This window comes from Blennius ocellaris (assembly GCF_963422515.1).
Source record: "Blennius ocellaris genome assembly, chromosome: 12".
Lineage (NCBI taxonomy): Eukaryota > Metazoa > Chordata > Actinopteri > Blenniiformes > Blenniidae > Blennius > Blennius ocellaris.
The window spans coordinates 13,306,514-13,329,368 of record NC_137661.1 but is presented as its reverse complement, the minus strand read 5'-3'; the positions used below and the strand labels follow the sequence as shown (position 1 = coordinate 13,329,368).

General features: G+C 39.3%; 1 protein-coding gene across 6 annotated transcripts in view; it reads right to left on the bottom strand.

The window, feature by feature from the left end:
• The window catches only part of usp13 (ubiquitin specific peptidase 13), a 30,871-nt gene extending 8,016 nt beyond the window's left edge, over positions 1–22,855 (bottom strand). The window contains exons 1-17 of one of the 6 annotated variants that reach the window (XM_080506173.1): positions 22,695–22,855; positions 20,562–20,687; positions 18,794–18,854; positions 16,781–16,902; positions 15,989–16,131; positions 15,146–15,330; positions 14,471–14,580; positions 13,767–13,957; positions 13,041–13,112; positions 11,816–11,921; positions 10,555–10,680; positions 8,835–8,988; positions 8,049–8,223; positions 7,709–7,797; positions 7,128–7,250; positions 2,469–2,492; positions 1,906–2,049 (exon numbers count right to left, since the gene is read on the bottom strand). In XM_080506173.1, the coding sequence (XP_080362299.1) occupies positions 1,906–2,049; positions 2,469–2,492; positions 7,128–7,250; positions 7,709–7,797; positions 8,049–8,223; positions 8,835–8,988; positions 10,555–10,680; positions 11,816–11,921; positions 13,041–13,112; positions 13,767–13,957; positions 14,471–14,580; positions 15,146–15,330; positions 15,989–16,131; positions 16,781–16,902; positions 18,794–18,854; positions 20,562–20,687; positions 22,695–22,805 (2,062 nt within the window). In that variant the 5' untranslated portion in view covers positions 22,806–22,855. The remainder of the gene's footprint in view (positions 1–1,905; positions 2,050–2,468; positions 2,493–7,127; positions 7,251–7,708; positions 7,798–8,048; positions 8,224–8,834; positions 8,989–10,554; positions 10,681–11,815; positions 11,922–13,040; positions 13,113–13,766; positions 13,958–14,470; positions 14,581–15,145; positions 15,331–15,988; positions 16,132–16,780; positions 16,903–18,793; positions 18,855–20,561; positions 20,688–22,694) is intronic. The other 5 variants (XM_080506175.1, XM_080506177.1, XM_080506178.1 and 2 more) reach the window with 5 other exon arrangements.

Below are 22,855 nucleotides of genomic sequence, written 5' to 3'. Positions count from 1 at the left end.
ATATATAACAATTTTCGATAATAGTCACATGATACTAATTTGTACATTCTAAATTGAGGGTCAGAGAGGTGGAACCCTTTGTGCAACTTTCAGGGACGGACCACGTTTGCTCACTTTATTGAGCCCATTTTGAAAATGCATTAGACAGGGGGCTGCGCTAATCTCCTTCCACTGTAGAGGCCCTTTACAGCCAGCCAGGAAAATAGAAGTGACACAAGTCGACGCCTCCAGGGAGCGTCTCTACAGCGAGTAGGCTCCATAAGACACAGAGTCAGCTCTGGCAAGGTCTCTGGTGATGATCTCTCACAAACAGACATGCACGAATAAACACCTGCAGTACACAAAAGGATACAAAGCCTGACACTTGCAAAACTAGCTCGGTCTCACACTGTGTCATGGAGGAGCATGAGATGTGATGCGTCTCTCGCTTTGAATAACCTTCATCTTTAAAACATCCCCGACAAATGAACTGGGCTTGCCTCGTCGTGGGATGTTTTCTCATAGTGATTAAAGAGTGGCATGCTTGGCAGAGATGGTTTTGGTTGATATGCGCACGCAAAAGTGCAGCACAAACTTCATGTGTGACCCGACTGTCCACTAATAGAATCAACATTTCTCAACCGCCTCTTGGATTTTCTGCTCTATAGAAACTGATGCAGAAGCAAGGCTGTTGTGGCTGCAGCTGTCCTGATTATTTGTCACTTTTATTTTTGTTTTCTCAGGCATAAAGTTTCTTATTTGAGCCTCAACACTCACCCTTACACCCGTACACCCTGCAGTGCCTATTTTTGACCATTTCAGTAAATCGCTGCATTTCTCTGAAGTATTATGGAAGAGTAACCGAAAGCTTTGTCATTTATTTCTGATTTCTAATGAAGTTAGAAATGCATGACATTTCCAATATGATTTCTTTTATCCTCCCAAGTATTTCCATCTGAAATAAAATCATGTAAAGCAGCAACAACTACGGTGTAGCTGTCCAGCAACATACAAGTAGATAAATTGTCCATCAAGCTCAAGGTCTATTGCGTCAATATCAGCACTTTATTGTTTGTGGAAAGACTTTGGCCAGATATTGAAAACAACAGCAGCTGCTTCAAGTTTTCCACACGAGGCATCACCTCTAAAACCTATTGATACCCTGCCAAGATCAGCTCTCTAACATTAAGGTACAGACCCAAGCAAACATACTCATAGTTTACAATTTTCCCAAACATCTTTGCTTCTTCAGTGGATAAAGGGGGAAGGGTGAGAAATCTTTTTCCTGAGGGGGTCACATGAAAATCTAGGAATATTTATCTATTTATTATCAAAAGCAATATATATTACATTGTTTTGATGAGCTCGTTGTTGTGCTACATCAGTAAAGACATTTTTTGGGGGGAGTTTTTGTCATATAATGTTGGTTTAAGCTGTGATCTTTGAACATGTAGCAGGGAAAGAGAAGGTGCACCAGGAATACACAAACTACATACAGGAGACTAAATAAAACTGTCACAGAACAGTTGTGTAACGTGGATCATTCTCACTGGCCTGTCACAGGCTGTTAAGGGACACCTGAAGTAATAAATGAGCTGAATAAATACGACAAATCAGTTTATTTACTCTTCTTGTTTTACAGTATGTTTTGACATACTTTTTCCTGGTTCCTTTTTGTCATTACCTCTAGTGAAGACTGAGTTCTGTCTCTCCTGAGTAACTAAGCTTGAAACAAGTAACCGATAACAAACATTAACATAAGGGCTGGGGTCTCATTATATAGACGCATAGTGTATTATACAAGATTGTGTTTAATGTTTTACTTTGCAAACAGTCTACAGAAGCTCTGTCGAGCCTCACTTAGATTATTAGAATCAAACATCCCCTGGATGCGTCAATAGTGAGTTCCCAGTGACATTGTCTTACCAGGCTCCTCCATGTGGGCGATGATCCAGTTGAAGGCCATCTCAGGACCCATGTTGCCTGTGTAATACACCGCTTTCCTACAGGCCTCCAGCGGAAAACCCATCTCTGCCAGCTGCATCACAGCCGCCTCATCTATTTCTGGAGCTGGGGACACAACAGACCAACACGTATTACTAAAACATACAGTTGCTGATTCGACACAACCGGCAAGACTTCAGAATTAAAGAACCTAACAGATTTGAGGAGGCTTCCTCTCTGGGACTCATTAAACAAAGAGACCAGAGAAGAGTCAGCCCTGGGGACATATCATTATTGAGGGATGATTTATCAAGGAGAATAATGAGTCCTGCTAAAACAAGCAGAGCCTCACGGAAAAGTAAAGTTTGTTTGGAAGAAGAGAGCAGCTGTGGCACCTGCTCACTTGTACACGGTCACAGGTTTAGCTCACGAGCATTCATCACCACAGCCTGCAGCTCTAAATAAACTACAGGGGCTTCAAATTTATAGAAGAATTACTTATATATTCACATATTATGATGTGAAAGATAGAATTAAATACTTACAGTCTACAGAGCTCATGGAGTTATCTGAAAAAGAGAAAGAAATTACATTAAAGTCACAACACTGGAAATCTCAATATGAACTCCCTTTGTTTTTGTTGATATTTGTTCACAAATACTTTAATTTAAGAAAACAAAATGATATTAAACACTGGTCAAAAAATTAACGTTCTATTTTATTCTATTCTATTCTATGATGCGTGACACTTGAAGATCTGTGCTTAGATATCAAAGAGGTCTGTAGACTTTGAAGGTACTTAATTGTGGAATTTACACACAAATGTTAAAAATATGGGTCATAACAAATAATGATTTCTGTTCTGTTCTTTCACATTGGATTTTATAATATAATGAATATTTCCAATTCAGCAAAAAAATTTTAATGTTTGCAGTATTCATCCACCTGCCTCAAGGGCTTGACCATAACTTTTGAATATGTATGGAGGGGAAGTAAATCATTTCCAACAGATGCCATAAAGATGTTGTAGGTTCAAGTTTTCTTTTAATGTATATACCGGTAAAACAAAATCCAACTTTAATCTGTGCCTTTTCAGACTTGAAGCCGTTGGTGAGCACGCTCTTTCTCGGGACGCCGTGTTACAGACAGATACATAATTCCAGACAAACTACCAGACAAGCTCAGGTCAGGCTGTCAAAACACCCTGGAGGCCTTGTGCCCACCTGCAGTGAGGGAATTGATCAACTCCCGCTGTTCCAAAATACTGCAATCACAATTCCAGAGACTCTTGCTCAAATCACAGGAGCTTTCAGAGTACCTTCCCAACTGTGTTGGACAATGAAAATTGGACTGGAGTCTGTCACAACTAATCCGGAGAGCATTATTCGCTCCCCATCGACATAAAAAACATTGTGCTCAAAAATGTGGGCAAGACCATGTGTGGCCGGTTGTCATATCCATGCTGAGTGAGAAATGGCCTCAGAAAAAAGATAGCAATGTTTATTCTTATGATGATTATTTCAAAAGACAATTTAAGTGACTACAGTAAGTTATATACAGTCTATTTAGTTTTACTTTAATGCTCAGCAAATCTCTGTGGATCTTTTTTCCCCGTCCATGTGTTCATTAAAATTAGAACATAATAACTGAGATGATGGATCGTTTTTAATCACCAGTTGGTGTTTTAGTGGACTTTTAATCTCAAAGTGAACAATGTGATAAACAAAGTCCCAAAACCAGAATGAACTCAGTTTCCATATGGTCTGTAAAGTCTGTAGCTATTGCTTTTGTGGGGGGGGGGGGGAAGAAAACACATACACATTTAACTGGAGGAACAATTTTGCCTTTTCCTCTCTAAATGGCCCGGATAATGGAGTGAAGATATGATAAACAGACCAATAAAATTACAATGCAGTTCAAGCAGCATTGAGGAAATTACATTTCCGTGGTGCCGTGAAATCAATGAAAAGCACTGAAGCCTAATGGAAACAGAAAGGTGACCAGAGATTAATAACTGCAAATGTCAGCTGAGCGATGATGGCCCAGCAGTTAATTGCAATCAACAAAACTATTCATTCAAATGTGAAGAAAAAAAAAATGACTGGAATTGTAGCGAAAACAGTGCATTATCTCCACTGACCTGCTTTCACTTCATGATTCTAACCTCATGGTTTTACAAGAGTAGATGTATAAACTTTGCTGTTTTAGCGCAATATATGAAATATGGCATTTCAAAGGTGGCGGCGATTTGGAGACAGAACGTTTTAATATCCAACATTGTCCAGACTCTAAGCAGCTCCTGAGCTCAGAAGTCATGTTCAGTGTGTTTGGATGTTTGTGAAAGTCGAAGCAGAGCATGCTGTTCAGTTTTAAAATATTAAGGCATACCCAGACAAAAAGGTTCAAACTGTTCTCTGAGTTGTCTGTAGAAAAGTGCAGCTGGCTAAAGCATTTTGTAAATCTGTCCCAAAAAAAAAAGAAAAATAGGATCTTGCCCACATGAAAAGTGCAGCTGAGGTTGCTTTGAGATGTTTCTATGTCCTTGTACTGCTGTTTCGGCCTTTTCCCGTGTTTCAGTTTCAAGTTTGAAACAGTACAGGGCATTCTGTGCTATGGTTGTCAGCTAAAATATTATGGAGGACACACATAGCTTCATGTGGAGCAATTTAACAACACGAGGAAGATTTTCAGATCACGGAGGGGGAGAAAAAAAGCAAAGAAAAACAAACCAAAGCAGAGGAACTACAGTTTGGGTCTTCAGATAGAGAGGCGGGCCAAAAGATTTAACGTGACTGTATTTTGCGCTAGAAATATCAGTTTACAATCTCATTCAGCACAGTTTCCAGAACAAAATTTACAGTATTTTTTTACCTCAAAACGCGTTTGGTAGCTTCAAATTGCTCATTCCCTGAGACCACTGAAGTGCATTACAAAGGGATCTCATGAAATCATTATAACTTATTAGGCTTAGCCACGCTGTGAGCACAACAACTTTCCAGTAATTGATTGAGCATGCCTTTCCCACGGGAATCCATTCAATATGCCCTTAAGAGAGAACTTTGGTGGCTTTCAGCAGAATATCATACTAGACACAATTTCACAGATCATTTGAGTCACAAAAATATCCTACACCTGCAGAAAAGTGTTAGGCAGCAGCTTCAAACAGCCATCATCACACAAAAACTTTAGCATTTCCCCGAGAGGTAAAAAAAATAAAAACGCTGCATACTGTGAAATATACCAATCGGCCATGTCATCATGTCATCATGTCTTCTGCTAAACAGCTCTGACGTTGGATGCATCGTATGCTATCCTGTCTTCATGTCATGGCTGCTCGGTACATATTCACATGTTTAAGGTGGAAAAATGGATTGAACACATTATTGCGGTTGAGTAAATAGAAAAAAACAAAGCAATGCTGCTCCAGGAAAACAATGCTCTTTAAAATACATGACATGACTGTGGAATAGAAGAGTGTCACTTTGCATTTCCCTTACCCCCCCCCCACAGAATTCTCTGCATGACTACTAATGCCCCTGTAGGACAGTGCTGTGTGATTCAAATGAACAAGTATCACACATACATTTGTAAAACACATGCTCGTCCAGACAACAACAACAACAACAACAACAAAAAACAATTGACCAGTTGACCACATGCGTCCTTTACGACCCCAATTTCCAAAAAGGAATAGAATGTTGGATTTGAGGTAAATTCAATATAATCACCATATCTAATTACAGTAATTACAGTTAGGACTCCAAACTGCAGTGTTTACAGAGGAGGACTGCACAGTCTCCACGAACAAAGAGTGGGGTATGTCCAGAGTAACACCAAGAGCACATTCACAGTCTCCAAAACTGTGTTGTGCACGGTGGATTAGTTTACAAATGCTCACAGTGTCAATGTACAGTACACTAAACAGGTTTGAAGGGGAACATATGGCACATGCAACCTGCAGCGTGGCACAATGGGGACAGCACACCTGCTCAAAATGGATCGTACAATCGTTACTCCTCACCAACACTTGTTATCAGGTTTGGCCACCTGCCAATTCCTCCTCTTCCACATGATGAAGTTTAGGCTGAAGGGTCAGCATTAGTGCTGCACATGCTCAAAGAACAGGATGTCCAGGGAGCAATTCAAGCATGATAAAAGTACACGGCATGATTACTTTGCAGGGACGAGCTACTGAAATCGTGTTCTTGGGGCTTCAAGGTGCAAACACAGAGGATTTTGATTTAACCTTGTGCTTTCAAATGAACAGAACTGCATTTTTAATAAGAATCACATTTTCTTACCATTGAATTTTTTTTTTTTCTATAGAAATATCCAGTTAATCTACATTTTCCAAAAAGACGATTAACGTTTAACATTTCACACATCTGTCAGGGGGCGCCCACCTGCACAGTTGGTCAGACTAAGAGACACTAATGTGAAAACAATACAGTATAAGTCAGAGTAGTGCTTTAACGAATTCATATGAAAAGTAAAAATAACAGAGTATTTGTTCTGAAAGGCACACATATACAAAATTAAAAAGTAAAGATGTTTTAGTTTTAGTTTTAATGATGAAGCAACCTATTCTTGGCGATACACGGATACAAGTATAATTGTTTTTTAATGTCTGTCATGTTAGGAGATGACATTATTATATGTTCAATTATAATCTAATACTTTTTTGAGACGTGAGTAAGAACAGAAGTGTAAAGCTATAATTTATTACTGAGGAAATAGTCTTGAATGAAACATGATATAATGTGAACAAGTTAAAAAAAATGTAAACTAGATTATAATGTAAAACTTCAAGTGCAGTAGCTAGGACAATAGTAAGCAAAACCATTATTAACCTTTCAAAAGAAAAGCCTTCTCTTGCCATCCATTATGAAGTAGCATTAAAACTCTCAAACAATATGTTTTATTGGAAGCAATTCATGCTGCTGATGGTGTTGTCTCTGTATCAGTAACTGTGCACTTATCTGACACTTTCTCTCAGATAAGGAGGATAAATAAGCCAATTTTGAGAATATAAGGAATAGATTAGTGGTCCTTATATTTGAGAATATATGGAGTAGAAAGTACTGTGTTACAGAGTGAAAAAGAAGCAAACTGTCCGAAAATGAAATATTTCTTAATAAAGAAATCTCCCTACGTACAGTAAGAAGCTCTTGTATTTTGTTACTTCTCATGTCTGCACATCTCACCTCTGGTGTCTTCAGGTAAAACGATGGGAGGCATGAGGTCAGGAAGCTCCTCTTCACCTGCCTGCAGGCCTGTGGCTCGGAGCCGGTTCAGATCCAGAAATTCTGGGACATCTATGGCCACATCTGCACACCAAAAGGCAAATACAAAATAAGTACTCTGAGGAATACGCTCACATATTTAGTTATTATTAACATATTTCACTCAGAAGATATATAAATGCTTGTTCAACCTTTATAATGAATTACCAATGTCTCAGTTGTGACAGTTAGTTGTAAATCTTATTTTGGCTGTCAAACCCATTTTTTGATTCATTTAGGCTACTAGAATACAATAATTATTTTCATTAAATAGATATGGCTTTAAAGTAAGGGTGACAGGAGTTTATTAATATGGATCAGGAATTATGTCTATTCAATCAACATGTACAGGGTCCTGCACATTGTAGTTATATAGTGCCCTCTGCTGGGAACTAACAACACTACAACAACTTAAAATAACCCGAGTCACTTCACATTGGGAGATGCGACTCACTGACATGTCAAAGTGTATTCGTTGTTAGTAGGACAAATTTTATTTTTACCGAGTTTCTTCGGCACCCAATCAATCCCGAATGTGAATTTCTTGATCTGTAAAATCAGATACTCTGGAAAAGAGGCAAAACGGGAAGTTCTGGAAAAGAAAACAAGAAGTTTTAAAAAAGAATGAGAATTAAGAAAGAAAAAAATTATTATATATATATACTGAACAAAAATATAAATGCAACACATTTGTTTTTGCTCCCATTTTTCATGAGCTGAATTCAAAGATGTAAAACATTTTCTATCTACACAAAAGACCCATTTCTCTCAAATATTGTTTACAAATCTGTCTGAAGCCACTCATAGCCACTCCTTGCCAATAAAGAGGTGGGCCTTGCTTACTTGACTCCAGCTGACTTGGCCTGCAGCGCTGAGCTCCAGAAGTCAGGGACATTCTCCGGCTCGGTAAAGGCCTGCAGACAAGCCGTGAAGGGAATCCTCGCTCTCACAGGTTCTGGAGGAGCCCGCATGTTCTCCTCAGCTTCCTTCAGTTTGGCGTCATATGCCAGCAGCTCCTCTGCAAACATAAAAACAAATCCATCTATTGGTGTAGGAATAATAATGTTGGTTGAATGCCTAGACTTACCATTTCACTCCCCAAAAAAACCCAAATCCAACCAAACCAGTTTTAAATGTAATTGTGGTTCACATAAATTGATTGCTTGATTTTCATTGATAAAATAATTTTGTTTCTTTCTCAAAAGTATGACACAATTTGAATCTTGACATGCGTCATTACTAATCATTGAGCCGTTGTATCCACACTGACAAGCAATCCATTTAAAATAGTTATGTGTTTGAAAAGTGAAAATAATAAAGTGAAAAGGACCTGTCTCTTTCATTGCTCTTGAGTGGAGAACGTGACTACTTTCGACAACAATGCATCAAAACTTGAATATGTAATAACATAAGCAGTGACTTTTTTTTTTAAAGCCAAATGATCCCTTCAGGATTTCAAGCTTCACAGCTTGCACTCTGGCACATTAAGGACCTCTGGGCTCTTCCGCGGCATCACCTGCTTATACTTTCCTGCAGCTGATCCCACTTGAGCTCAGGGTCACACAGCTGTACTGACCAGAAGCAGCTGTGAAATCCAGCCACAGCCACACAGTGTGCTGGCTGCTCTACCTCGATTGGTGGCTGCCTCGAAGGGAGTTGGCAGCTGGATGCAGTAGTCCACCCGCTGAGTGTAACGAACTCGGCGACTCTGGCAGCACTGAACTCGCTCTTCCACCAGGAAGCGGAAAACATCACTTGGATTTTCTGTGCCGGCACTGTTCCTCTGCACAAACAACACAACATTCAGAAATGATGACCATATATGAATTTAATCACTTGGGCAATTTTGACCATTTTGAGGTTCGTGAAAATTATATTCTCATTATTATGAGATTAATACATAAATATCATATGTATGACAGTTGTGACCATCAATTTGACAGTAAATAAATAACTATGAGCATTCAGTTTCATGAATTACACACAATGGCTACACAATGGCCCACATTACTTCGTGTAACATAATTTAATATAAATAAACAAAGACAATAACACCACTGCCCACAATTTATACTATCAAGCAGACAGAGCTTAACACTGATAACTACAACAGATTTTCCCTTTTTTCATTATAATCAAAAGCATCAAATTGCACAACCTGAAGCAAATCTTTTAAAAACTGGATATTATCTGTGAAAGCGGTTGATACAAACTTGGCAACCACAAATTTTAGATGCAGCTCATGAGCTGATATCTTCTGCGTCTATTAGTCACTTCGCAGAACATGAATGCAAACGTCCTTTCGGACCATGGCTCCGAATACACCCATCCAAAATGTCAGCACTACTCTTTAAATTAGCGTTTGTTTGATTCGAATTACTGTATGCCCTTAATTACTGAAAAAACATTTTTTTCAGATATGTGAGCACATTAATCCTTATTACGGAGTTTCTCTGTGCACTCTTCCAGCTTTGGAACTGCAGGGGTCATTGAAGTTTACAGTGTTTAATTGAAGAGAGTGATGAAGTGAAGCATCACAGCTTAACGCACCAGTGTGCCTGGCCACAGCCTTTATGTGACCAAGCCCTTCTATTCTGAGAAGATACAGAAATATACAAGTTATAAATTTTCCTCAGGCCAAGTATGTATGGTGACAGACTGGGCAAAATGCTGCCGATGGTGGTGGCTTCAGTAAGGTTATCTATATCTGGATAACTAAATCAGTATGTTGCTTACAGGCAGCTGAAGAAGTGAACTAACATGTTGAGGGATTAGATTCAAAAGAACATATAATGTCCAAGTATCAGAGTTTCTGCAGACAATGAAGAAAAGATGAAGAGATAATTAGTATATGTGTTAATGGACACAACATGAGGTCAGTGAAGATTCAGGTCCAAGTCAGGACAAGTTTCATGGCTTGAGCAGAATAGGGGGCATTATCTGGCCACCCTGTGAAACTGATAGCAGTGAGCTAAAAATATCCTGGGTAAGAAAGATATTTCTGAGCACCCCGTGTGTATGCACCAACCAAGGAAACTTTGTGCTGTGTGTAGTCAAAAACAGACCCCCTCCTTCCAATGGGACCCCACGTGTTTGGGATCAAATTAACTGCACTATTCTGTGAAAAGATTTATTTTAAGGATGGCTATTTGAAGGCCAGCATCTTTTTTATTGTGGGGGGGGGGGGGGGGTAATTGCAATTATCAACCTCTTAATGCCTGTCACAAGGATTCAAAGCTCTTGAACAAATAATAATAATAATAACAACATTCATTTGGAAAGAACCTTTACTTCACACCATACTTCAATCTCTGATATAAAGACCGAGATACACAAACGTTTCACTGACCTCCACCAGGTTGATGAAGTGCAGCAGGAACTCGTGGGCATCCTGTTGTCTGTTTGAGGAAAACTCTGGGTGGCCCCTGCTAACCAGAGACTTCAACATCCGGGGGGAGACGCCCTTCTGCTGCTGCTGCAATTTAAACAAACGTGGACGTCACAAACATGGATTGACAGGTAAATGTCACAGATTGAAGAAAACCAATGATCATGTCATCCAAATAGGCCTCGTTACTTGTTCATTAAAACTTTTGAGGAAAAAATATGATTAAAATAAGAAATCAGTCAAGAACATGTCTTTCATTTATTTCATTGAAGCACTTTTTTTTTTTAAATAAGGGAAATGAAACAAATTGAAGTTACAAATTGTGTTTTTGTGATAAACCATATACATACCTATTGCCCCAGTTGCAAAATACATATCAGAACTAAGATATTTCAAATATAAAAGCATCTAACTGGTTTGTTAAATGTTGTGAATTCACTTGAATATAATGCAATAAAGCCATATGATGCCAATCTAAGAATCTAAGAATTTAAGAAACAATTTAAGAATACAACAATCCAGTGACATGGCCGTACCGCACTGATAGAATTCAACATTGTAGCTCTGCATTATTTGGGAGGATTATACATTTACAAAGTCAGTTAAAAATGTAAATGTAAAAATACAAATGTAATGATTAAAAATGTTTCAGTATAAGCTTAAAACAGCATTCTAGACCTTCCCCACACATTTCTTAACCGCTGTCAATTTGATATTTGAACATGAAAATGACTTGATGCACATTTTTAGATTAATGAAGAAAAACACCTGACAAAAGCATTAAATAAAATTAAGAAAAAAAACTGGTGGAAGACTCATGAGACAAGGGAGAGCACAATATCGAAAACACAGAGATGATACTTGATGAAAGCTTCGGCAGTTATGAGGACATTTAAAAGCATCACACAGATTAAGAGCTGTGCCGGGAGCTGTTGTGGTTCAAAACCATTTGAGTTGTACATTTGGGACTGCCAGCAGCTGTAGTCAGACTAAAGGAAACAGGGTCAGCCCATAAGAAATGCACAATGTTTTTAAAAATCAAATTACTTTTTAATCTGGTCCTAAAACAACGCTTATTGCTGAAACAGAAGCACTTTAGGGGAAATATTACATTTACACTGGAAAACCATGAAACTGGCTAAAACATCTTGCCACCAGTTTATTTGTTTTTTTATTAACATGCTTCTGAACATGTCGGACCCAGTTTGTGAGCTGGACATACCCAGTTTAATACCTTGTATTCTTCTTTCATCACCTGTTCAATGAGCTCAGATTTCATGGGTGGTTTGGAGTACAGGCCTGAGAGCAGTCCATGTCCCAGTTTAGCCCTGCGAGAGGAAAACACAGCCACAAACAGGCAGCAGTCAGTCTTGGTCTAGTCTCATGCAATCTTTTTTTTTTCCACAAATGAAGCAAAAAGCAATGACATATTTTCATGACTAGCAGGTAACAGCATCAGGGCCACAGGCACAGCAGCTTCATATTAATTCAAAATGCATTTATTATTTTAAAAAACATATGAAGTTCATGAACTTTTTTGCTTTAAATTTGCTTTAAGGCTCATTGATACAAGTTGGGAGTAAAGACTTGCAGTATAACAAATAGTTGCAGACAAAAAAAAATAAAGCTGATTCTGATAGAAATGTGTCAGAAGAGCTGGGGAATCCACACAGTATCAGGCTCTGGCTGATTGTTGTACAGTATCTGCAAAACATTTAAGATCAAAAGCTAATTATATGAAGATTGTTAAAACCCTCATCAGGTATGAGTGATTTTGATTAAATATAGTTATAGGTATTTTCTGTCACATTCACACATTCATTCATCTACCCAGGGGTCTCACATCCATTGAATAAAATGCAATGGCACATTGCATAGAGGCATAGAGCCCCCCCCCCCCCCTCACACCATTGAAACTTGAGCCAAACAATAAAACTTGCAAGAAAATAAACTGAAAGATCGATTAGCTGAGTAAATATTAGATTTTTCCTTGATGGGCTGTTGAACAACAGATAGTCCACTGTCAAGTTTGAACAATGGAGTGCCATTTGCCTCAAAAGAAAGGGAGGGGTATTACTTTTGTTTTTTTAATTTGACCAAAACATGACTTTTCACATTTATATGAAATTCTTCATGTCGCTAGACTCTCATAAACACTAACAGTGACAGGTATAAACATGTTTATTGTGCTGCATGACTGAGATTATGAAACATTCACACATCTGGGACAGTCATGGGGTGCCTGGCTAATACTCGACTCACTTTTCATCACAGCCAAGCATCTAAATTTCCCCTTGCAACACATTGAGTTAACACGCAAGATTAGGCCGCGTTATAAAACTAATCGTTCATAGCAGAACGTCTGATATCTTTTCATCCTTTTACCACCATAGAAACAACCGCAGCGACAAAACATCACTGCATTATGTAACCGTGGTTTCACTTACATTTGTGTTGAAAAGTCCTGGGTGGGGTCAAGAGGCGAATAGTCAAATATCCTCTGAAGATTACCCACATACCTGAAGATCAAAATACACGTCACATCTCACATGGGAGCAATGGAGACGACACTCAGACACAAGAGTCACGGACACAAAACCTTCTGCTTGCTGATCTGACTTGTTTTTGACATCAAGCTGTAACAAATCAACGTTTGTAATTTGATGCGAATACAAAAAAGAAAACCAGAGAACTAAAAATTAATCAACTGGCAAAAACTCTACCATAAAGTGACACACACACATCTCACACTTGATCATGTTCGACAAAATTCTATTTTATATTATCCTCGCGTCAGAGTTTACTGAAAAATGTATTCTCCTCATAATTAATAAACACTGTTAAAGTCTGTATCCATCTTTGTGTATTCACAGTAAAACTTGACAGAAACAAATATGAGGAATTTTTTTTTTGTCAGACATCAATGACAATAATGGCACAGAATCGGGCTTTTGATGTATTGAAGGGGCCATCATTTCTCAACCAAAGCTGAAATGACCCTAACAGAGAAGGGTAAGAAATACATTGTAGATATCGTATATGCATATGACCAAGGATGAAATATGACAGGGTGGCATATCGTTTATCATATTATTATCATTGTCATTATTATAATTATTGCTATATAGTTTAGAAATCATGGAGAGGCGTCGATTCACAGCAGCAGTACTCACATCCTTTGGAAGTCTGGGATGCTGAAGAGAACCTGCAGTACTGTGCCAAGGTAGCAGCTATTTCCCAGGTTTTTGATGCCTGTGTAGCCAGAACCAAACACTGCCTTCAGCTTCATGCCAGACTCTTGGATCACCTCCCATTCACTGACCCGCGGCCTGGAGTTATTTTCTATGTGGTGCCCATTCTCTGTCTGAAGGGGACAGAAAAAAAAACATTGTCATGATTTCAGAGTCGACCGGAAGCTGAAATGTACCCGTGCAGTTTGGAGCAGCAGAAAGGTATCAGTAAAAACAGTTTTAGTGCAAAGAAGGATAAAAGTGTTCTGAATAAGTGTTTTAAAACTGTCCACATTTGATACATCTATTATAAACAACATAAAGTTTGAAAAGAAAAAAAAAATACAACCTAAAGTCTTACAACTCTTTCTCTAAAGACCGATGTTGGCATGAGCTGAACTGTTGCTCTGCTGTACAATTCCTGCAGCGTTCACAATGTGCAATAAACTCCCCCTCCTAACTTAACAATCATGCTAAAGCTATTTCACTAGCAGTGAGTTTTTACTGCTGCGTTATTATGACAATCACTACCACCTACTGTTCATTTCTGGAAGTATTACAGTGAACAAGGTCATCCCGTCATACCCTCTGGTTTCAGCTTCCCCACTGAGGTTTATAGATACAATCGTGTTGCTGGTTAAACTCACTGATTGACTCACTCTTTTCTGCATCTGTAGCATGTCTATTCCAAAATGTGACAAGTGCTCTGATATGTGGGGGTCCAAAACAGCTTCCTCCTCTTCGAATGAATAGACATCTGAAATGAAAAGCCCAGGAAATCACAACAGTAAAAATAAATTAATTATCCAATTTGGCCATAAAGTCAGGTCTTTTGTTTAATGTTGAAAAAAAAAGATTTAAATTCAAAATTATCTACATTTGTGTAAATGTACACTGTATTTCATGCATCAAACATACATTTCCATTTACACTTCAGTAGCGCTTCACTTTGTGGCTGTAATAGCAGTGATGGATTAAAATTAAATAGGTTAGTTAAAGAGGCAAAATGCTATACTGTCTCTTTTTACAATCACATCAACCCTATTGCATCAACAAGAAATACATTTGTGTTAGCTTTAGTGCAGATATCACCAAACCACTCTATTTGATTTATTGGAACAGGAACAGTTGTGTTAATACATTTTGATTCATTCACATAAGACATCATTATCAGAAACATTTCTAACAAGTTAGGGTACGGTTCCTGTACCCAAGGAACTTCCTTGAGTTTATTGTTTAACATAAACGAAAGTAATTTTGGAACAACCCTGTGCAATGAACCTGTTCCTCCATTTCATATGAACCCATCATGTGTCTCAGACCTGCTCCATCTGGGGTGATTGTGTCCAGTTTGACAGCCAGTGGGTGGTTTTTCTCCCTGTAGTGCTCCAGGGCGTGGCCATTGCCTCCACTCCCATCGAAGAACCACTTCCCACAGAGCACCGCTCCGTCCGTCAGGTTCAGCCACAGGTTTTCCCTCATTTCACATTTCTGACACTTCCAGCCACTGACAGATGAGATAGACAGAGAGACGACACGTTAGACAGATCGCAATGTTTAAGACAAAATATAAGATTAACATTGACAGAGTGAAATAAAATCTAACCCCGAGAAAACCTACACATTCATACGAAGAACATGCAAACACCAGCTTTCTCACGAAGAGGCAAGCGCACTACCAACTCCACTGTGCACTCCAGTTGGAAGTTATTGCATGATATATTACCCAATACATTAGAGGTACAAGAAACACTTTTAAAAATTGGCAGTGGCTGTTTGCCACTGGAAAGTCTGTAAATTCTATTTATTTGATCATGTAAAGCCAGTTCAAGTATCCAAGTGAATAGTATGAGAGTGTTAATGTTCCAAACTAGAAACACTGTGGTCAAATCCCCAAGTTTGGTTCACTGGACTTCTATTTCCAAGTAAACACTGTGCTCTGTCCAAGTATGCGTATGAATAATACAATGTACAAGCAAACGGAAACCACTGCGCCAGCATTTTGCCCAAGCAAACGATAATGATTGTTCGATAAAAGCAAGTTACATTTCAGTGAGGAATAACTGTGAATACTTAAAAGACACAAGCATAGTATTTTTTGATCAAAATGAAAGGCTGGTGATATAGATCTCACAGTGTTGTGTGTGGTTGGATGTCAGTCCTACCTGGGTGGGATCCTAACCCCATTATCCAGCTGTCTGAGGCTCCTGGCATGTCTGGACACCTGGATCTCCTCCTCCCAGGACTCCGGCTCCTGTTTCTTGTAAGCTGACGATGCGTTGAGGACTGCGTCACAGGCAATGGTCACCTGGGCATTGGTACAACACATGTGAGTTCTACAAGAGAACTTCAACCTGAAGTAGACCAGTAAATAAAAGAAGGTAAACATGCGGGGTGTGTCCAAGAATATATAAAGATGTGGCATAGTGTGCAATTGATAAGAAAACAACACAGAACGACAAGCACAACCAATGCTTTAGGAGAACAAATGAAAAACAACACCTGTGTGCAGAAAATGATTCAAATAAATTACACATGCATGAAATATTTTAAAAGTAAGAAAATAATCCAAACCATTCCAAAGTAAAATGAATTAATAAAATGCCTCTTCTATAGAGAATGTGGACATCCTGTGCATTTTGTGGCTCCCTGTATTGTTTCTTTTGTAATGCATTCAAGTTGAGTAGAAAGAAAAGGATTTTGAAATGGAATTTTCCTCCAAATTCTTAATCAAATGAACTGATCATTTCAGATGCCAGCGAACGAAAGCTAAAGAAAGCCTCAAAGGGAAAACCTTCGCACTTTGACTCTCTATTTATAGGATCATTAGATGTGAAAAATTGTTCCCTTTCAGAAACACGTCCAGTCAAAACCATGCCATGAGAGCCATGCAGTGCACTTTTACCAACAGCATGCACAGAAACGCCACAGAGGCCGCACGCCACAGACTCACTGACCAGAGCAGGCAGCTCTTCGATATTTGGTAAGGGGATCTCGAAGTGGTCTGGAAAAATGACGAGCTTGGCCTCATCCTCATATTCATAGTCCTCTCCGTTAAAATCACGGTTTAGCTCTAAATCTTTAAGAGAGGAAGCAAACAGTCAGTCAGCTGGAGGTTCTGTTATAGAAACTGTTCCGACTGATATCTTGCTGAAGAGCAAGAATGCGTTTCAGCTCAGTTATTTTCATTTATATTCTCATTATCCTTGTTTGAGTGTGAGAGTGTTGTATTTATTTGTCACCTTCGGTCATATCCTAATAGTATGAAAATGAAGCCAGTGTGAAAATATATATCCCTGGTAAACTTTTTCAAAATAGTAATATGACTTCATGCAGTGATGACGACTTTTGCTCCGAGACAATTCATTAGGAGCTATATTTAGGAATTTACACATGCTTGTCATCGGCAGTTTAAAACAGCATTAGAACGTAAGTGAGGAACATTTGAAGAGTGACATCATTTCACTTCTCATGCTAAAAAGAAAAAAAATATAGAAAAAACAAAACAAAATTAAAGTATAATTAAAGTTATTTTGTTGACCGATTTTTGATGAAATGTGGAAAAGTAGAACATCTTTTCATTTATTATATGAGAGAATTGGTTGGTTGATTCATTTATCAGGTCAATCAATAATAGAAAAGGTTTTTTTTTTCTACTACTCCTCATATAAAGCTGTTTGTTCTCTGCTGAGGCCTAAAGTCATGTAATGACTCATGACGAGCAGGATCATGGTCGTCCCTGACATTGTTATTGTGCCTGCTGGTTTCATGGTAACATGTGACGTCAGCAGCTGGCGATTTGATTAGATCACAGAGGCGGTATGGGGGTGATGGCGGCAGATATGTACGCACCCAAAGTCTGACGCTTCTAAGAAATGTCAATCTGAGCGACCGAGTTTGGAGTTGTTGGGAGGATTCGTCTCATTTAAAGGCCGAGCAGCAAACATTATTAGAGTCTAGATGATTAGAAAAAAACCATCAACCGTGTGGAAGGAATTCCACCAGCAGCAGGTGAGGGAGAGTGAGAAGGAGGGCAGAGAGACACCTGGTCCTCATTGAGCAGCGTCATCGCTGCAGCAGAAGTGTGTCAGCCTCAACAGGAAGATGACAGGCGGTGGCAGCTGAGGCGGGCAACTGACAGGAGGTGGCCTCCACTGTAAACTAACCGCCTCCTCCCCACCGCGAGGAGGAGGAAGAGAGATGGAGGAGGAAGGGAGTAGACCAGGCTTTGATTTAGAACAGTTACCAACCACATATACACATAAATGGGCTATATTTAGAGGAAAGGGGGAGTAGGAGGTTGGGGGGGGGGGGGGTGATCATGGGGAATATCTGAGGCTTTGGGTAAAGGCCGGCTGCAGGGGCAACTGGGGAGGTCACCATCGTTTACCAAACAAAAACACAAGGTTGTAATGTTTCAGACATGTGCTTTTGATCTTATGAATGGCTTAACCATTTCTCACTGAGACTCAAGTACAACAGCATTGCTAGATGATGTTTCTATTTCTGTTTGAGCCTAGAGAGTGGAGCATAGTTTTCAGATTTTAGTCTTCGATTTCACATAATCCGACACGGAATTTCTGCAGTAAAATACAATTATTTCTTATTTCAGAAATTAAGATTGAATGGCCAAATATTTCTATATTATGCATGGCATCCTTACAAATGCTGCTTCAGAAAGGCTTTCAGTGTGGCGTTTGCCACAGTCCAGAGAGATGCATTTAACGTGTGATTATGAAGTGGTGAATGTGGATGACTGACTGTGTTTTGTGGTCAGCCCATCACAAAAATCCAGGCTATACCCTAGCCTCTCTTGAACCTTTTCAACTGACAACAGATCTGTAGATTAATTTAAGCAGTTTTACACTTTATACTTTCTTCAAAATACAGGACGATGAGGTTTGAGGTATTAAATAATGAACTTGAGAGACGTCATATAAAGGTTTCTTCCAGCATTACTTGCAACTCACCAAGAAACACTTTTCCATTTCTTCGTCTGGGGATGGCTCCTGCTGCAGCTCCAGTGGCTTTCTGGACAACACAGGAAGGAAGCGGTGGATCAAAGATTTCTCATTACATGAAAACATCTTGGATAAACGCCTCTTTAAAAGCCATTATTCTGCACTGCAGTAGAACCAGATGGTTGTCATTTTGTTAGAAATAGATGCTGGATGTTCCAGGAGCCAGGTCAGGTTACAAGGCGAGGGGGAAAACCCAAACTGTGGCAGTGTCGAAATTAAAGAATGATACATCGATACACGGCTTCAGTTGCACAGATTGATTTGCAGACCTGGCCGGATACCATGTACAGTACAGAAAACGTCATGCGTTTGGACCCGTCATTGCCTGCGCCGTGTGTCATCGTCTTCGTCCTGCTCTTACTCAAGATTTCCTCTTCTCGACACTGCACGCTGCGAGCTTATTGGCAGCAAGTCAACACCGTGCCCTCCAGAAAGTTCCTCTCCAATTCGATCAGGTTCAGTTTCGTTCACTCGCTGGAGTAGAAAGACAGGGAATGCTGACACACTCGAGACCAAGTGGACTCATGGGAAGAAAACGGCAGACGCACGAGCCTGCAGAATGCGAGCAGCTGTTTCTGGCCAGATCCGAGCATGGAAATAGCAGCTCTGTACAAAGCAGAGCTGATCTGAGGGCAATTAGAGACACAGAAGAGAAGACGCAGTGGCAGCCCACACCTTTGTTGATACCAGAACCTTTTCACAGCATTTGAGCTTGTATGTCCACGGTGAATGTTTTTCCTTAAATGATACACAATCAGCAAAGGACTAAATGGGAAAACTATCTTATAGAGTAATATGATGTATTTTAATGTGACGTACCCTCAAGTTGTAGCAGGTACCACAGACTTTGTGTGAGCAGCTCTCTGGCTACCTAAAGACAACTAGACATTCCTTGTCACTTCAGGGCTAATCCTCTTTATGGCAATCCTGTTTTTTCATCTATTCAATATCGACAAATTCTGTGAAATAATCTGGAGTTTTGAACATTCTGTTTAAATGCTAGTTTCTTTAATTAGCTTATATTGATATTTTTAAACAGACTGTTATTGAATATTAATTAATCTTATTTTTTTAACACTACCTCAATAATTGTCTCAATGTATTCTGAATGTGTTCAGCAAACTTACTGTGCACAAAAAAAAAACGTTGACTATAACAAATAAGAACTTTCCTCTATGTGATCAAATGTAGACACAATAGAAAGAAACAGCATACATATTATCAAAATGAAGATAGAGAAGGCAATGCTCAGTTCATGCTATAATCAAAATATATTTCTTTGACACAGTCCCGATAAAGTATTTGGAGTAACGTGTCACAGATGTCCTGAATCATATTTTAAAAAGAAAAACTCAAGAAATACATTTTGGTGGATTTTGTAAATTAATGAATGCAGAATGTATATCTCACTAAATTTATTGGCGCTTTATTGGTTCACTGTCTGAACAATGACTTTCTCTGAGGACTGCTCATGGGTTTGGAGCTGGCCTACAGATTAGACAAGCAGGCTTGTGTTTGGACGTTTGTAATGTTTGAATCCCACTGCCAACAGGTTACCACTGCGTTACCAATCTTACAAATAGGTTTATGCAAAGAGAAAGCTTTGTTGTATAATGTTGTCTCCTTCGTCTTCTTCATCATCATCCAATCAATATCTAGAATTAAATATATTATATATATATATATATATATATTCCACAGGGATGTTAAAACTTACTTCTTTGACGTGTCTTTTGAGATGCATGTAAACACTCTGTCCTGTTTTGCGATAGTGTCTCTCCACATGTTCACGTCCGAAGCCCAGGAATGTGTTCATACACACATAGAGGCCTCCCTCAGATTCCTGCGCACCAAAACAAACAGCAATAATGAGTGTCAGAACAAGGCAAACATCTCATAGAACATGACAAAGGCCTGCCAAAACAAAGCTGGTACAGAATTTGCAGAGTATTTCACAGCTATGAATGTTGAAGTCATGACTGTCAAAAGTTTTGGCAGCCACTTGAAAAAGGTGGAAACTGCTCATAGGTTATGAAGTGCAGGAGGTTTTGTTCTTGATTGTTTAACAAACTCTTTTTAATACAAAGAACAAAAAATAAATTGATGAACAGTAAAGATAATACTTCATTAAAAAATTTAATAGTTCAGCCTCCCAGTGTTGTGTTATTTTAGTATTTTGTCCAAAATGTATATCATCTCACATTTTTCAACAGCTACTGAAAAGCCTGAAATTTACAGCAAAACTACAATTACAAAAATTGCAATTATGTTTCTGACATTATGTTTCATACAAGGAAAATGCTGCCTTGACTTCACTGGTTTCACCAATACAACAACAACAAAAAGCCATGAAGTTATATGCCATTAATAAGAGAACATGTTTTATTGACAAAATGTCTTCACCATGGAGGTCCTGAGGCTCCACAAGGTTTTTCCACAGTCCAAAAACACATGTAACACTTAACAGTTCTTAAAGTAAGTAATGACTGAGCACAACGTGAGTACAAAACATTTTACGTCTTCGTTCGTCTAACTGTATAAGATCTCCATGTGACTATAAATTAATTTATAAGGTTCTTTAGGGTTTGTTTGGTTTTGTTTTTTTCCATTTCAACACAAGAACACCCGACTGCATCCCCACACCTCACTCAATGACCATCAGCTCCAAAAAACTAACAGAATATCTCTTCAAAACTAACGTGAATCTGCAATCACTACAGGCCTTATAAACCCCTCCTGATAAACCTTTAAGTGGCCCAGAGTGACATATGAGCCTCAACAGTGCAAAGACAAAAATAAACCAGTCCTCAGGCCAACATGATGAACTCCAGACAGCTGAGTCACCTTTAAAAACAGTTTCATTTGGAAAAAGCAGGGCTTGACAAAAGAGAAAAAGTTTTAAACAGCTTTTCAAAGTATACGAAACAAATCAAACTCTCCATTACATCTACGTAGTATTAACAAGCAAAAGCGAAAGACTTTGCTTTGATGGGGTCATTGAAAAACTTGAGAATGACAGAACAATTGAGGCCCGCCAATGACCCCCCCCCCCCCACAAAAAAAAACAATGTCATGGTCCGCTTTATATGAGAAAGACCAACTGATACAACAGCATCGAGAAGACTCATTTCTAGAAATGAGAAGGAGGTGTGATTGCTTTAATACTGCCATCCGCCACGTGGATGTCTATATGTGGTGTCAAAATTAAACACAAATGTTACTTGTAGTGCATGTCATGTATCAAAGGTTATTAACATTCTTTATGGACCAAAAAACACTGACCGTGATGTACAGTGTGATTAAAAAGAAAAACGAAAAAAGAATACAGTTAAATAGCAGGAACGTCTGTCACTTAAGACAACACACGAGAAAACTCGTCACACACTTCGCCTGTGCTGGAAATTAACTACCAGACATGACAATGAAGCAGGGATTGTTTGAATATAATTCATCCTCTTTCAGCCTTTTTGTTTGAGTGTAATTGGCCTGAGCTCACTCTGCTGCACAAAGGAAGACCCCTCCATGCTTCACTGCCAGGATGTAAACACCAATTAATTATTTATTTCCTCCCAGGTTCACGGATATTGTGACTACCGTGGACACACATATACGCGCGCGCACACACACACACCCAACAACAACAGAGACGCGCTATTCAGCGGATTCACGCACGTTATGAGTCCAGCCAAAGCAGGACTGTCAGTCCGTCTGTGGCGCACAAAGCGAACAACTCTCATGTCTGCCTCGGTGTGTGAGTGTGTGCTTGTGGGGAGGAAGGTGTGTGAGTCTGAGACACTGACAGAGAGAGAGAGGGAGGGAGAGAGAGAGAGAGATGGGGAGAGCCACTTACGGGAGAGTCGAAAGAAAAGGCACACTCGCTCTTGAAAACCCTGTCTCCTGTTCTGGGGACCCTGACGGTGGGCATGTAAGGGACCAGCAGCTCTCCGAGGTCTGTAGCCATCTTCACATTCCTGCTTCTCGCACCACAGTGCAGCGGAGCCTCCGGAGCAG